Source organism: Drosophila navojoa, chromosome 4, assembly GCF_054131105.1.
Source record: "Drosophila navojoa isolate 15081-1374.11 chromosome 4, UAZ_NAV_1.0, whole genome shotgun sequence".
Lineage (NCBI taxonomy): Eukaryota > Metazoa > Arthropoda > Insecta > Diptera > Drosophilidae > Drosophila > Drosophila navojoa.
In genome coordinates, this window is record NC_142892.1 from 12717392 (window position 1) to 12731828 (window position 14437).

The window sequence follows — 14437 nt, forward strand, 5'->3', positions numbered from 1 at the left end:
CAATAAAAAAAGGTCAGTCAAAGAGAGATTGGACATGCCCTATAAGCCACGACCCCGACCAAGCGACAGACTTTAAAGAGCAACCGAGAAACGACATCTACAGACATTATATAAATGTATATCAATTTGAAATTTCCAACAGGACGATTCGAGGATTATATGAAGAGCCGCAAATGGCGAGCAGAAGTCACGCGCGGGCCATGTTTACGAATCGCTGCTAATTGCCATGACGAATTAACATTCAGACATCCTAAATCTGCGCGGAGCTTAACACATTTCAATGAAAATCCATATTATTAAAGCGTTTTTTCTTTGTTGACTTAACATACCCTGTAAGCATTAACGACACAAAAAACAATTATAATCCTCATATTAATCCTAACGTTAAATTGTATAATAGAAATAGAAATGTTCATTAATTTTGATAGCCAAACTTATGCCAACTAATATTAAGTATACGCATTAATGTTGGGTTATGTAATAGAGAAATAAATCAGCTATTACAGCTGACATTACGTATACTACTATTAGTTTATATAACACAGAAAAGATATGCTGCTGTTATTTTCGCAAAGTATTTCTGATTAATTACAATATACAACTAGTCCTTAAGCTATTTAGCAATAGCAACTGCTAATTGAAGCAACAGCAAATTAAGCTCATTTATATAACTGCACAATCCAACCACACTACATACATACGTGCCTGACTATATAAATTCCAAGTCGTGTACAGAGAAATTCCTTTTAAAGAGTAAACTCTCGTTGGCCACTTTACTCTTTCTTTGGCTTAAAAATAATATTTGCGTTATTCCATATAAGATATACGCCCCTAAAAAAAGCAATTGTGCCAACCGCGATGACTTGCTCACGAATTATTTTCGTTTTTTGCAGAACGTTAACATTAATGGCTCAGCGAGCAGTTTGTGCATAACAAATTGCCATAAAATTACACCGGCTTTTGAAATTCCCTTGCGCTTGCACACAAAATTAAATTCAATTCAATCAAATTGACGCAGCCCAAACACACACACACACACACACACACACACACAACAAGTGAAGCAAATAATTTTATGTGGGCTCGAAATTCAGCAGAAAGCTGCTTATATAATGTGTATAATGAAATGGGATATCTCAAGCGTTGCCAACAATAACAAATAACATACATAATACCAACAACAGCAAAATATGTGTTACATCAGTTGCAAACGCAAATCATAAACTATTGCCACAATTGGGGAGGCAACACAAAAAAAAAAAACTAAATTGAAAGTGAATGATTAGAAATGAAAATTCTATAACAAAAATAATTCCAAGCTTGTGCAAATTGTTTCAGTTGAAAAAGACGAAGCAAGAATAAGAAAGGACGAATACAGAATACACTTTGTTAGAGAAACGTACGGGATCTATTGCTGACTGATGAATATAGGGCTGAGGTATGATAAAGCCATATACATATGTATCGAAAAGCTTTAATCTGTTTCCTTAGACCCTAAGACAGCAACACCTCTCTTCACACTGATCAAGAATAAAATAGATTACTCTATGAGCTATTGCCGCTTTCAGCAGAGAATTCCCATAAGACCTGCATAGCTCAATTTGTATTTTGTTTAATTTGTAGTTTATTAAAAATTCTTCAAAATAATAAATAAAGCAAGGAAAAACAATTATCAAATTTCCTACAATTAATAAGAAATGCAAAAAGTTTTCTGCGTAAAATAGCTTGGCCATTTTATCTATTCAACTAGAGATATTTTTTACTTTTGCTCAAGTCAAGACAACAATTTATCGATTCAGCCTGAATCGTTGGCATTTTGTACATTAAATTATTTGTTCAGTCAGCTAAAAGTCATCAGAATATTATGGCTAAATCATTTATATTCAATTGCAATGAAAGTTAATTAAGGTAGATAGCAAGAAGCAGATGGATTTTCTATTGCAGATAATTCATACCTTTCTCGTTGTCGCTGTGCAGATTGCCCACGCTGCTGCCAAAGAAGCGTTTATCCAGTATCTGCAGCAGCTGCAACGCGGTCGCGTGTACCTCAACGCGGGGGCAGCCCGTCATCAGAAGCGTAACGGTAATAACTGACGTATAATGGTCGCATGGATACTCTCTGCAAAATAAATAAAAGAGATGAGCAGAGTGGGTGAGAGAAGCGGAAACAAAGAGTCTATACGCATATGGGTTAATGGATTTTGTGCACTTCAAGAATTTTGCTTAAGATATTAAAAGTTCGAGCGTAAGCAAAAAGTTAACTCGGTTGTGGTTTGGTGGTTTCGTTAAGCACCTGTCTTTTACCTCAGCTAACGAGCTGGAGCTGTCCCATAAGTAGATAAAAGGGACAGGCAGGCAAATTAACAGTTTGCCCAATTAAAATTCAATCACATAACCCAACCCAAGCCAACTCACGCACACACAGAAGGCCCTAATGTGAAATGGAACCGATATAAGGCGAGTAAGAGAGGTGGAGTGAGAGAGTGAGAGAAAGTGAGAAAAAAAAAAAGCGATAAAGCCATTACCTGCGGCTGTGGCTCTGCCTAAGTTGTACCCTATGCAAATTTTCTAAAAATCAATTCTCAATTTGCATACCAAATTGGAGGCGCTGAAAAGTATGCTATGGATTTCGCTCACTTCTTATTGAACAACTTTGCACAACTTCAAGACGTGCCAAATTTGCTGTTATCTGATAAATTATTAATATAACAAATCTTTTTGCAAATTTGATGAGAGAGTAAACGGGTTAAGTGACATAAACAACTTAAGACCCATATTAAGTTTGAATGGCAAATGATTCTTAAGAGACTACAAAATCAAATTAAGTTTTTGTTCAGCTCAGGAATTTTCTTAGTTAATTATTGCAAACCCGAGATTCGTTTAAAACTTATTTTACGGTTTACTGTCTGCTCACACTTCACTTTGTTTAGCCAACACTTTGGGCATTTAGTTGATACAATTACAACCAGGCAGGTGTTGAGTGCGGGTTTAAATTTCTTTTACAATTTCACCTGCAACGAGCGTAAAACGAGCATAACAAAAAAAAAAAAAAAAAAAAAACAGGAACTAAAAACTAGTCTGTCTCTGTTAGCATTTTGCAGCTAATTGGAAATGATTTTGCAGTAAATAAAGTTTAAAGGGCCAATCTGGCGTGGCCTTTGGCACTGAATGCATTCGAATGAAAAAAAAAAGAAGCGAAATTCTGTTTGCTGAAATTTATATTGAATTTTCTATATGACACTACATGTGCGTGTGTGTGTGTGTGTCTTAGCTTGTGTGCTTAACTGTTATACAAACAATTTGTGCCATTGTATGATAAAGGCGACCATAGACAATTTTGGCATTGAAACGATTTGAAGTTTGGAAAATTAAAAGCCACACTAAATCAAAAATTTAACCATTTGTAAACTACAAAATGCAGCGAAGCATTAAGATGGAAATTTATATTGTCTATATGGGCAGCAGCACGCAAAAGATACAGAAACAGCAGCTGCTTCCAGATAGCGCACTTTGGCACGCCAACAAGAAATATCATAAACAATAAACACAAAAAGCAAACAAAAAATAACAAAAAATCAACAATTTTTGCGACATGCACCATGTGGCATGTGCCGCAAATAGTCGAAGCGAATCACACACACGAAAGTGTGTTAGGGCTCAAATAAATATAAATTGTATTTGACTCGTTTAAGGTTAAATGTTCCAATAAAGTACCTGCAATACGACTTCTTCTTAATTCTCAATGCATTTTCAGCATGAGAATTCATTTTTCTTACTACAAATTAAGTTCACTATAAAGCCAAGACATAAATAAGCCACATTAAAAGCAATTTCCATGAAATTCGTAATGAGAAAAGTCACTGAGAAATTGACGAACGCAATAAAATTTAATAAAGTCTCGCCAAGGGCGAATTTTCAACCGAATTTCTTTTTTTTTTTTTATGAGCAATACACTTTATTAAGTTTTAATATACACAAGTATATAAATATATATACCTATGTACTGCTTTTCGTAAATTATCGCGAGCCTAAAAGACTGTTTATCACCTGGCTGGAATGCAATAAAGCACCAAAAGGAGTCAACACACAGACGCAGTCAAGCACTCACTCAGACAGCCTCAGACCATCGCGATAAGCATGCAGCACAGCAGAAAAGGTAGACACTCATGGAGATATATAAATGCACAATACATGACATACATATATGTATACATATGTATATATTGTTTGTTGCTTGTCAATGAAGGCTGTAAATTTAAAGCGGGAATCATGGCCGCCAGACACGTGAGCAACCACTTAAGCCCCAGCACACGCATCCACACACACACAGACACACACAGAGAGAGAGGACTGGGGTAGATGGCTGGATATACGGTAAACGAGGTTATTTGTAAATAGATCACGTTCTTGGTGGGGGATTGACGGCAATCGGGACTTGGGAGTCGATTTGGAGCGCGACTAATGCCTTAACATATTAAATTGACGAGTGATTAACTTACTTGGCACTGAAGATTGAGGCCAAAGCCAAGAAGCAAGCATCAGCCTCACGTGGCGTCGACGTATAGCAGCGATCGATTACCCATTCGAGCAGCTGGCCCATATCCGGATTTGATTCCAGCAACAGCACAACCGTATCGCGTGCCAATTGATAAATCTAAACAACAAACAATATGAGCTGATATATACATATATAGCTGACATTGCTCTGGTCAACCCACCTTTTCCTCCTTGGAGGTGAGCAGCAGATCCAGCCACTTGTAGATGATGCCATCGTCCTGCAGAAGGGGCGTATAGAAGATGTGACCGCAGCAGAGCAGAGCGGACATGGCCTGCATAAGACATACAAGAGATATTCGCTTAAGGTCACATAAAGGAGGAAGACGGAGCCAATGACTTGCCTGTAATGCGCTGAATTGCAGTTTCTCCTCCTCGGGGGTTTGGCCAATCTGAGAGCTGATGCTTAGTGGCTTGGAGAAGCTGCCACACCATGTGGCAAATAAATTGAATAGATTACGCTTCAAGTCACGCGACAATAAAGTGGCGCACGATTCAACTGTGTCAAGTAGTTGCTCAAGTTAGAAAATATAATTTAGATTCAATTCAATGGAAACCTACGTGAAAAGTTCTTAATCATTTTCCGTATGAAATTGCAGAAATGCGCTTTGACCTCACGTATGCTGAGATTATCCTTGTCCGTTTCGGCCATCAGGTATGCCATGGCGCCCTCTATGTACTCCACAAACGTGGGATGCAGCGACATGGTATCACGTTCCAATACGCAGGAGCTGTGCGGAAGGAGTCAACGAAAATTGATGTATATATTTCTGTGTTGGGGATTAGCGGTGCTTACCTCACGCCAAAGGTGCCATTTTCAGCTATCTTCTCCAGCACACGCACCACCTGCAGACGCAGTGCATCGCGCCGACGACGACGTCGCATATTCTCCTGCTTTCGATCGACAGCCTCGCGTATGTAGACCACCAGCTCCTCCATGAGATCCCTGTTAAATTGAGATTAAGTGTCTCGTCGAATCACAGATGTACACTTTCCGCTTACTTGAGAGCATCGTGATTTATCATGCCCAGCGCATTGACAGCCGCATCCCGCACATCAATGGCCTCGCAGCGCAGCAGGGGCACCACCAGCTTGTACAGTGCCTGCGGGGAGGCGCTGCCCATCGCTGATTTGTCGCTGCGATCTGCGTTTAGGGAATCTGGCGATGAGCTATAAAATAAATTTTACGGTCGCAACATTTTAGTGTCCTGTTTTAATGCTTAAAGTTCCGCAACTCCTCACACGAAGCCTGCTGGCCCCTGAAAGCGCTGGGCAAGAGCTATTGACAGAGGCTCGGCTCTTCGCTGGCCGTCAAATGCGTAATTCTATTTATATTTATAACTGAGTTGCCCCATTTACTTTATTAAAATTAACATTATAAATATTAGATGCGCACAATTTCAATTAAAAAGTAACATTTCGCATCAGCCAAAAAAATAAATAAATAAATGTGTTGACAGTAAATAAAATTGTGTATCTGTATACATATATTTATGCACTGCATATAGTATCATTCTGGCTGTGAGCTAAGGCGAACATGGTGCGTGTGGGCTTGTGCACATCAGTCAGCAAAATATAAAATAAACAAACTTGATTCTCTTCACAATTTTTCAGCATGACAAAAAATGGGCAATAAAAGGAGGTGGGCCACGCGCAGCGCAGCAAACGAATTTGGTGCAAAAATCAAATGCCAAATACAATAAAAAATAACAAAAAAAAAGAGAGTGCTATAGTCGAGCGTAACAGACTTTAAAATACCGTGTAAATATTTACGATTTACTATAAAACTTTATTACCTTAGATTGATAGGTTGATAGAGAAGAGAATATAAGCAGACGGACAGACAAGAAATGGCACAAAAAAAGCAAAAAATATATATATTTAGTATATACTTATATACCCATATATACATTATCAAGTAAACATATATACACGCTTATATTCAGCGAATCATCATCATTAATCTACATAGCTTCATTTGTCTTGCATTTGCAGACTAACCCTTAACATATTCACTAACTACAGGGTATTAGTCTCAAAATGTGGTCAAACTGAAAGAATTCAGCCAACATGGAAATATTTAATACTTTAAGCACATATTGATTTGCAAGCAAGGCTTTGCTTTATTAAAACTACAACTAAAACGTTTTCTACAAAATTCAATAAATACTATCAACATCACATCTACAAATATTGAGAGAACTATTTGTGATGCTCAATGCAAATGCGCATTAAATGAACAAATTATCACATATGAGCAAAATATTATTAAACAGCAAAACCTGCTTTAACGTGGATATTTGGCAATTAAAGGTAAATATTAGCAAATTAAAAGACATTTCTAAGCAGCTACGTACGTTATAGGCATTAAGCATTGAGTTGCACGGCACAGACACACACACACACACAGAGAGAGACACACACACACAATACACACAGCACACAGCACACACTGAGAAGCACTTATGGCCATAAAAGCCACATTAAAAGTAATCGGAGCAGACTTATGCATAAGTTTCTTGTTTGCTTATATCTTTGTGGGATTTCTTGGGATGTTTTTGGGATAGTTGGGGGATGTGAGAAGGTTTCGTTTTGTTGTATTGTGTTGTATTGTGTTGATTTGCTTTACCCAAGTCGTTTCTGTCGCGCTTCTTTGCGTCCGTAGGAGAGCGGCAGAGTGAAACGTGTCACAATTCCCTCCGGCCCAAAAACATTTGACGGTATATTGTCCAACGAATCGGATAGCGAACGTGAGTCCGATTGATCTTGTAAACTATAAATTACAATCCATATACAGTGATAAAAACATAGATATATAAATTCATAGATAGACAAACAACAACAAAAACAAACGAACAATGGCTTATTTGTGAATATATATGATCTTTGACCAATAGCGAGAAAATTCTTCACAAACTGATTTTGATGTAGACATATGAACATATGGACTATGAGCTGTGTAGATAAATAACATTCCCCAACTCACCAACTCACACATATAACAATAGTTATGAACTGAGTGTGTATGTGTATGTGCTGTGATAAAACTATTAGACCTCGAATTAAATAAAAAATAAACTACAAACTAAAAACCCTTAGCGAAGGAAATATAAATTGAACTCGCAGCTGTCCAATTCAAATGAAATTTTAATATTCAATTTTAAATGAAAGCAGCGGCGATAAGAGACACATTAAATTATACATTTGCTGGCTGCTGGTCCACTAATAATTCGAGCTGTTGTGATTGCATATTGAAGGCGTTCGCCTCATTTACATATTCAGAGACAGCCGTAGCCAAATTCCTGATAAAATTTGCATTTCAAACAAAGCAAATAAATATGGATGAGTGTGTGTGTGTGTGTGTTTGTTTGTTTGTTTTGGATGCAACAGGACTACAATTAAAATTACATTTACAAAGAAGTAAGAGTACAACACTCAAATGACACGAACTATAAGAAAGAATAAAGAACATACAACAAGCAGACAGAAACTCTATTTACAACACAGGACAACGGGGCGTATGATTGCTCTGCTTTGGATGCATACTTTTCACTTTTCCAATTAAGAATTTTGATTGATATTATGCAAATCCGTGAATACAAATAGAATTCAAATTCACTTTAATAGATATTTGAAAACAATTTTTACTTGAATATGTCATTATTATTACAGGTGCGAATAGGTGTATGGATGTGTGTGTGTGTGCGTGGTTGTGGTGGTGCGTGTGAAACGTGGAAACGTGGACAAACAATTGCGGACAGGCGCATCAGATGCAACTTAGTTGAAAGCAAACAAACAGGTAGACTAACTAAAAGAGGTAGACCAACTAAAACGAAACGGTAACAAAATTAAATACAAAATGAATTTGCATAGAAGTGGAACAGGCACACGTGCGCTGATTATAATCGAATGCCAAATGTTAATCAAACATGGGACTAATGAAAATGTATTATTTTCGACTGCGATTGAACCCACTCACAATTTGTTTTTAGATGCATTGAACAAAGTTGGTTGGCAATGCCTTTTGGACATTTTCAAACTTACCTCAAGCTCAGATCTGGAGAGGCACAGCGCACGGCTACGCTTGGTATTTGTGGAACGAGGCGCATGGCACAGGCCACCTGATTGCGCCACAGACGCATGTACAAATCCTTTTGTCTCTCGGTGGGCATCTTCTTTGTGGGCGCCGAGCCGCGTAGCAAGGAGGCGCGGTTATCACTGACAGGTCTGCAGTTGGGACAGAACACAAATGGAAAGTTAGTTGAAGAACTCTTCGGTCCCTTCAGGGCACTTCAGCTTACGTGGGATCTATGACGCTATAGAGTGCAGTGAGACGTGCATAGCAAATGGGCCAGGCCTGGGCCACCGCCGAGGGGCATTGCTGCAGCACACGCTGGCGCTCCAACAGACCAAACAGACAGATCGCCCAGGGATCAATGGGCGGCTGCGGCGAGGTGGCAGTTGCAGCGGCTGCAGCAGCTGCTGAGCTCGACTGCGAGAGATTCAGCGTTGATGTGGAGGACTTTGAGTTGTCTAAAATAATATAAAAGAAAAACAACTTTAATAACCATGAACTAAATTAATTGCCCAGCCAGCTTACCATCTGTGAGTCCGGCCAGCCAAACGCCGCCGCCGCGCTCAGCTATCCAATACAGATCAATGCAGTTGGCATTCAGTATGGCCGTCTTCTCTGCCTGCGGCAGCATCGGCAGACATTTCTCCACAACTTGCGGACAGAAGCGATCCATGACATCGATCAGAGGTGGTTCCGTTTCGGGTAGGCCCAGTGCACGCATCAGGTTCTTCACCTCCTTGAGTATAATGACTGCCAGCTTGCGCAGATAGAACTTGTAATTACAGAGCAGCACCAGGGCGAAGCCCTCCACAAAGTGCAGCGTGGTAATCAATGGTATCTCATTCTTTTTGCCCGCATCGCTGGCCGCCATATTGAGCACCGTGTGCTGGGTAATGCTGGACATGCCACTGGAGGTGGTGATGCTCGACGCAGCACTGCTGGCTGTGTTTAGATGCTGCTGCTTGGACTGTTGACTGCTGGTGGTTTCCTTGCCAGCGGCGGTCGCTGCTGTTCCACCAGCAGCCACAGGCGCGGCTTGGGAAGCCGCTGTGCCGGTTGTAGCCGCTGCTCCACCAAGTTTTGACTGTGCGGGATTATTGGCAGCGCCAGTGACGCCTGTGCTGGGTACGCTGCTGTTGCCGCTGCTGCTGTTGTTGTTGCCGGTGGCTGCAGCGCCGTTGACATTAATCGCGCAGCGCCAAATGGTTAGGAGAACAGACAAGATGCGCGTACAGTTCTCCAACAATTGCGGATAGGTGTCGGTGACATCGCGCACCAGAAACTGTGTGTAACCGTGCACGACATCCTGACGCCAATCCGGAAAGTCTTTGACCAGCGTCTGCAGCGATTGATACGTCAGTATGCGCAGCTCTTCATCCATGTGCACGGTCAGGCGTGACAGCAAGTCGACCAGCTCTTGGGTCATTGTGTCGGGTATCAAACGTGGCACAGCCGCCACACACGTCCGAAAGAGATCAATGCGCGGCTTCCGTTCACCAGAGAGCATCTCGTCGGGCTCCTTATTCTGATTCTGCGTATTCGTCATCATTAATGGCCGCCCACAATGTACATCCAGGGCACGTAAGATGTCCACAAATACACGACGTACGTGCGGAAAGTATGTGGACATGCCAATGCTACGTGCCGTCTCATCTGTCAACATCTTGTTGATGTACGTCTTCTTCACACGCAGCGTATTTCCCGAGGGCAGCGCCGGCACAGTGCGCGGCATTGGCGGCTCGCCATCCTTTTGCTGCAGTGAATCGGCAACCACTAGGAATGCACGTAGGCCAATGCTCATGCGTTCCGGATTGAGTATGACTTTGATGGAGCGCCCCACACAGAGTAAATCGTACACAATCTCCCGCATAGCAAAGTCTAAACGCTCCTGGGCAATAAACTGAATAATCTTGACAAAGATATTCAACGGTGTATCACGCGGCACAACGCCCTTGGAGCCCCTGCAAAAGAAGAACTGTTACTAAGAGCCATTTCATTCACATCCAGAACAATTTACTTGGGAAACAAGGAGTTGACAATGCTCTGCAGTCGTGAATGCGTAGCCGAGTTGGACTCGCACTTGATCCTGATCATGTAGACCCACAGGAGACGAAAGAGCGACTCGAGGGCAACACGACTCATTTTAGCATCGCGATTCTTCAGATTGCTCAGGCACATGGCCAGAAAGTAATGCCAGTTGGTCAGAAAGAAAGTCTTCTGCGAAACGCAGAGCAGGCAAGTGACGAGCGGAAACAATGCCAGACGATGCTTTGACTTGGTCGATGCATCCAGCGTCTGCACGTACAGCAGCTCCACAAAGTTCTTGACGCACGGCACGTTCACCTCATTCTTAACGGCCTGCAAAATATAGTTGGATTAATATATATTCGCATGTAATTATAAGTATGGTATGCTTACCGCCGCAACGGGCACTAGAATCTCCACAAAAAGTCCAGCCAGCGCATGTTTGATGTCCTTGTCCTTCACCTCCAAGAAGTATTGACCACATTCGTGCATGAATTGAAACGATGCCTCAAACTCCTCGATGGGCACCATTTTGACGCGAAAGAACTTCATGCCCATCAGCAGGCTAATGATGCTCTGCGTGGTCGTGGGCGACGCCTCTTTGCCGCGCAACTCCTTCAGCTCGAACATGAAACGTTTCCGCACCGAAGCGAATCGACTCTGGGCCAGCACGCCAATCACCTCCGAGTAGAGATCCGCAATCATGTGTATGTTATGGGCATTTGGATTGTTCTGCAGGCCATCCTTATACTTGAAGTGCTTAAAGGCCAGATTCTCGATGCTGCGCACGAGATCCTCATGGCCCGGATGAAATGGCAGCTGCTTGAGTATCTCAATCAGAGCCAAACAAAATATGAACTCCACAGCTGCCTCGCGACGCTGCAGCTGAAAGTCCAGATCAACGCTGGTCTTGTTCACAGCCTGAACACTGCTGCCCGATGCTGGCTTCTTCAGGTCATTCTTGATCTCCATGTCGGACAGCTGGCGGCGATGCCAGGCGAGCAGTGTGTGCAGCAACGAGGGCAAACAATGCTCGGCCACAGAGCCCAGAGCGGAGAGCAACTGATCGAATTGCGGATCCTCGCCGCGTTGCAGCAACTTCGATAGATTCTTATCGGCGCTCTCCAGCATGGCCAGCTCGATTTTCTTCTCCGCCTGCGCTGTGAAGTCGCTGAACAAATTGCGCATGACTATCTCGCCGGGTCGGGGACCTGCGGTCAGCTCAGCGCTGGCCACACTGGCCGCCAACGCATGCATCTCGGCCTGCGTGTAACTGGGCAGCACGTTTATAATGTTGCTGCGCGAATGTGCGCCCCAAGGCAGCAGCGACTGACGTTGCGGTATGATCAAAGGCGGCAATGCAGCTGGAGGGGAGGCGTAGCTCTGACGATTGGCGCTATAGCTGATGGCGGCCGTGGCTTGAACAGCGCCCGACTGTTCCTGATTAGTCACCGACGATTGTTGCTGTTGTTGTTGCTGCTGCTGCTGCTGTTGTTGTTGTTGCTGCTGCTGCTGCTGTTGCTGCTGCTGTGGCTGCTGTGACTCATACTCTATGCTGTAAGGGTATTCCTCGCCAAGTATTTGATAATTTATGGGCGATGTGGTGCCACTGCCATTGGCAGACGCCGATGCGGACACTGATGCGGCTGATGCTGATGCTGCTGCAGCGGCACCGTTAAGCCCAATGCGTCCTGACTTGGGCGTTAAGCTATATTCACTGGAGTTTATGGAATGACGCTGAGCGGGTGAGCCGTTTGCCTCCGGCGGTGGCTCGTTATCAACGTTATCGCCGCTAGCGTGATAAAGATCTTCATGGTAAGCACTACGTTGTGGACTCTTTGTGGGCGTGGTATTAACAGCTGTGCCTGTTGCCGCTGCTGCTGCTGCTGCTGCTCCTGCTGTTCCTGCTGTTGTTGTTGCTGCTGTTGCAACTGTTTCTGCTGCTGTTGTCGCATTGGGACTGCCGCCAGCTGGTGACCCAAGGGCCGCCGCGCCACCAACAACAACTGTGGCGGCCTCGCTCACGTGTTGCTCATTTGGGTTTTGATTTGTGCCTAAGGGGAAAAACAAAAACAAAATCAGTCATAAAATTATAGCAGTTGTAAATGGATTCGCACTCTTATCAACTTATCAACTTATCAATACGCCGAAATGGAGCTCAATATAAAAATGCGTATATAATGTGATTCACTTAGTGTGACGGCACTACAAGCTACCCTTTTAGCCTTTTAGCAAACAACAACAAAGCTCATGGGTATTCGTTTATGTTCAAAATTTGTTTACTAAACAATTATGATTGTGTGCGTTTTTTTTTTTTTTTACCCAAAATATATTTAGTTTTTTCTTGTTAGTTGTTAACACACGCCTAGCAAATCATATCTGCAAATAGAAAATATTATTATCTCATCATCAGCATAATGTGTTTTCGGTTTTTTTTGTGGGTGTGTTGTAACTTTGAACCCGAACAGGTTGCCTGGATGAAGAATACCCTATAGACGTGTTTTGTCGTTATCGCTAAGAGTCCATTTCCTCGTGTGTGCTCATTTGTTCAGTTGTGTTAGCTTGTATCTTAATTAGAAAATGTTAACGATGCATGGCACACAAATTCATTATCGGCATATCGCATGTCTAGCTAAAATATATACACATACATATACAAATATTGGCAAACAGTTGAGACTGTGATTCGATATGATACGATGGGGCTCGTGTAGTTTTTTTTTTTATTATTATTATTTTTATTTTTAGATGACGACATCGCATCAATTTTTCAATCTATGCCAATCCAAAGTCTAAATAAAGCATGTTCGTCCTCATACAATATTTCGCTAAATATTATTATTAAACAAACTCTATTTATCTCTAACTTTATCGCGGTGCCATCGAACAACACGTCAAAGAACAAACACCTTTTGATATCAATTCAAGCGAAAAGCCAATTTCACCATTTTTATGTAACATACATACACACATATGTATGTATGTATGTAAGTACATATATAAAAAACATTGTCGGGATTATTCCGAGTACCACAAGACTTGTCATCTACGTAGATCATGAGCGTTTCGATTTCCAGTGAAATTCATGTTTGTTATTAAATATTCAGTCATTTATTCGAGGAATTGAAATGGTATTGAAGACATCAATCCAAGCGAAAACTTAACAAATTATCAGACGCAATTATTAAGATCGTAATAAAAAAAGAACAGCAGACTATTCCTACACAGTAGATAAATTGATAAAAAATAAAATAAAAAAACAAGATAACTGTTAACCATGTGTGAATTAAACAATAAACAATAATCATAAGACCCATAAAGTTTATTATCAATTTCGCCTTCAATGAAGCCAATAAATTTCTTATAATATTTAACCGACTTTGTGCTACCTTAAGACCACCGACAAAGCCTTAGGTTTATGGCTAAATCACATACTTGCTGCTCAAATCGATAGACATGAATGTATTAAATGAAAACCCAGCCGCTATTTCAAGTTCAACTCAAACATTTTGTTGTTGTTGTCCCTAAGCAGTCATTGCATGGCCACAGCAAGCCTTTCTCTATTACATGCGGCTACAAGTAATATAAATAATACATGTTAAATGACAGACGTTAGACGGTAAAAAGGAAGTCGTGTGATGGGAATGCGGCAGGCATTGCCGTCAGCTGTTTCACAGGACTCGAAGGGCTCACACGACACTTAAAGGTCACAGTCAAAGTTCAGGGCAAAGGTTTCGCTGTCACTGAATAATTGATCAACTGTATAAAAGACTACCTAGGTCG

The 14437-nt window shown here is 41.6% G+C and overlaps 1 protein-coding gene across 12 annotated transcripts in view; it reads right to left on the bottom strand.

Annotated features, from left to right (window-relative positions):
- The window catches only part of fry (microtubule binding protein furry), a 49985-nt gene that overhangs the window by 29882 nt on the left and 5666 nt on the right, over positions 1-14437 (bottom strand). For 7 of the 12 annotated variants that reach the window (XM_089260530.1, XM_018099617.3, XM_089260532.1 and 4 more), the window contains exons 2-14: positions 11048-12708; positions 10647-10987; positions 9155-10590; positions 8856-9087; positions 8599-8781; positions 7184-7327; positions 5557-5724; positions 5351-5500; positions 5116-5285; positions 4899-5053; positions 4719-4829; positions 4500-4654; positions 1956-2119 (exon numbers count right to left, since the gene is read on the bottom strand). In XM_089260530.1, the coding sequence (XP_089116656.1) occupies positions 1956-2119; positions 4500-4654; positions 4719-4829; positions 4899-5053; positions 5116-5285; positions 5351-5500; positions 5557-5724; positions 7184-7327; positions 8599-8781; positions 8856-9087; positions 9155-10590; positions 10647-10987; positions 11048-12708 (5070 nt within the window). The remainder of the gene's footprint in view (positions 1-1955; positions 2120-4499; positions 4655-4718; positions 4830-4898; positions 5054-5115; positions 5286-5350; positions 5501-5556; positions 5725-7183; positions 7328-8598; positions 8782-8855; positions 9088-9154; positions 10591-10646; positions 10988-11047; positions 12709-14437) is intronic. The other 5 variants (XM_018099620.3, XM_089260534.1, XM_018099619.3 and 2 more) reach the window with 1 other exon arrangement.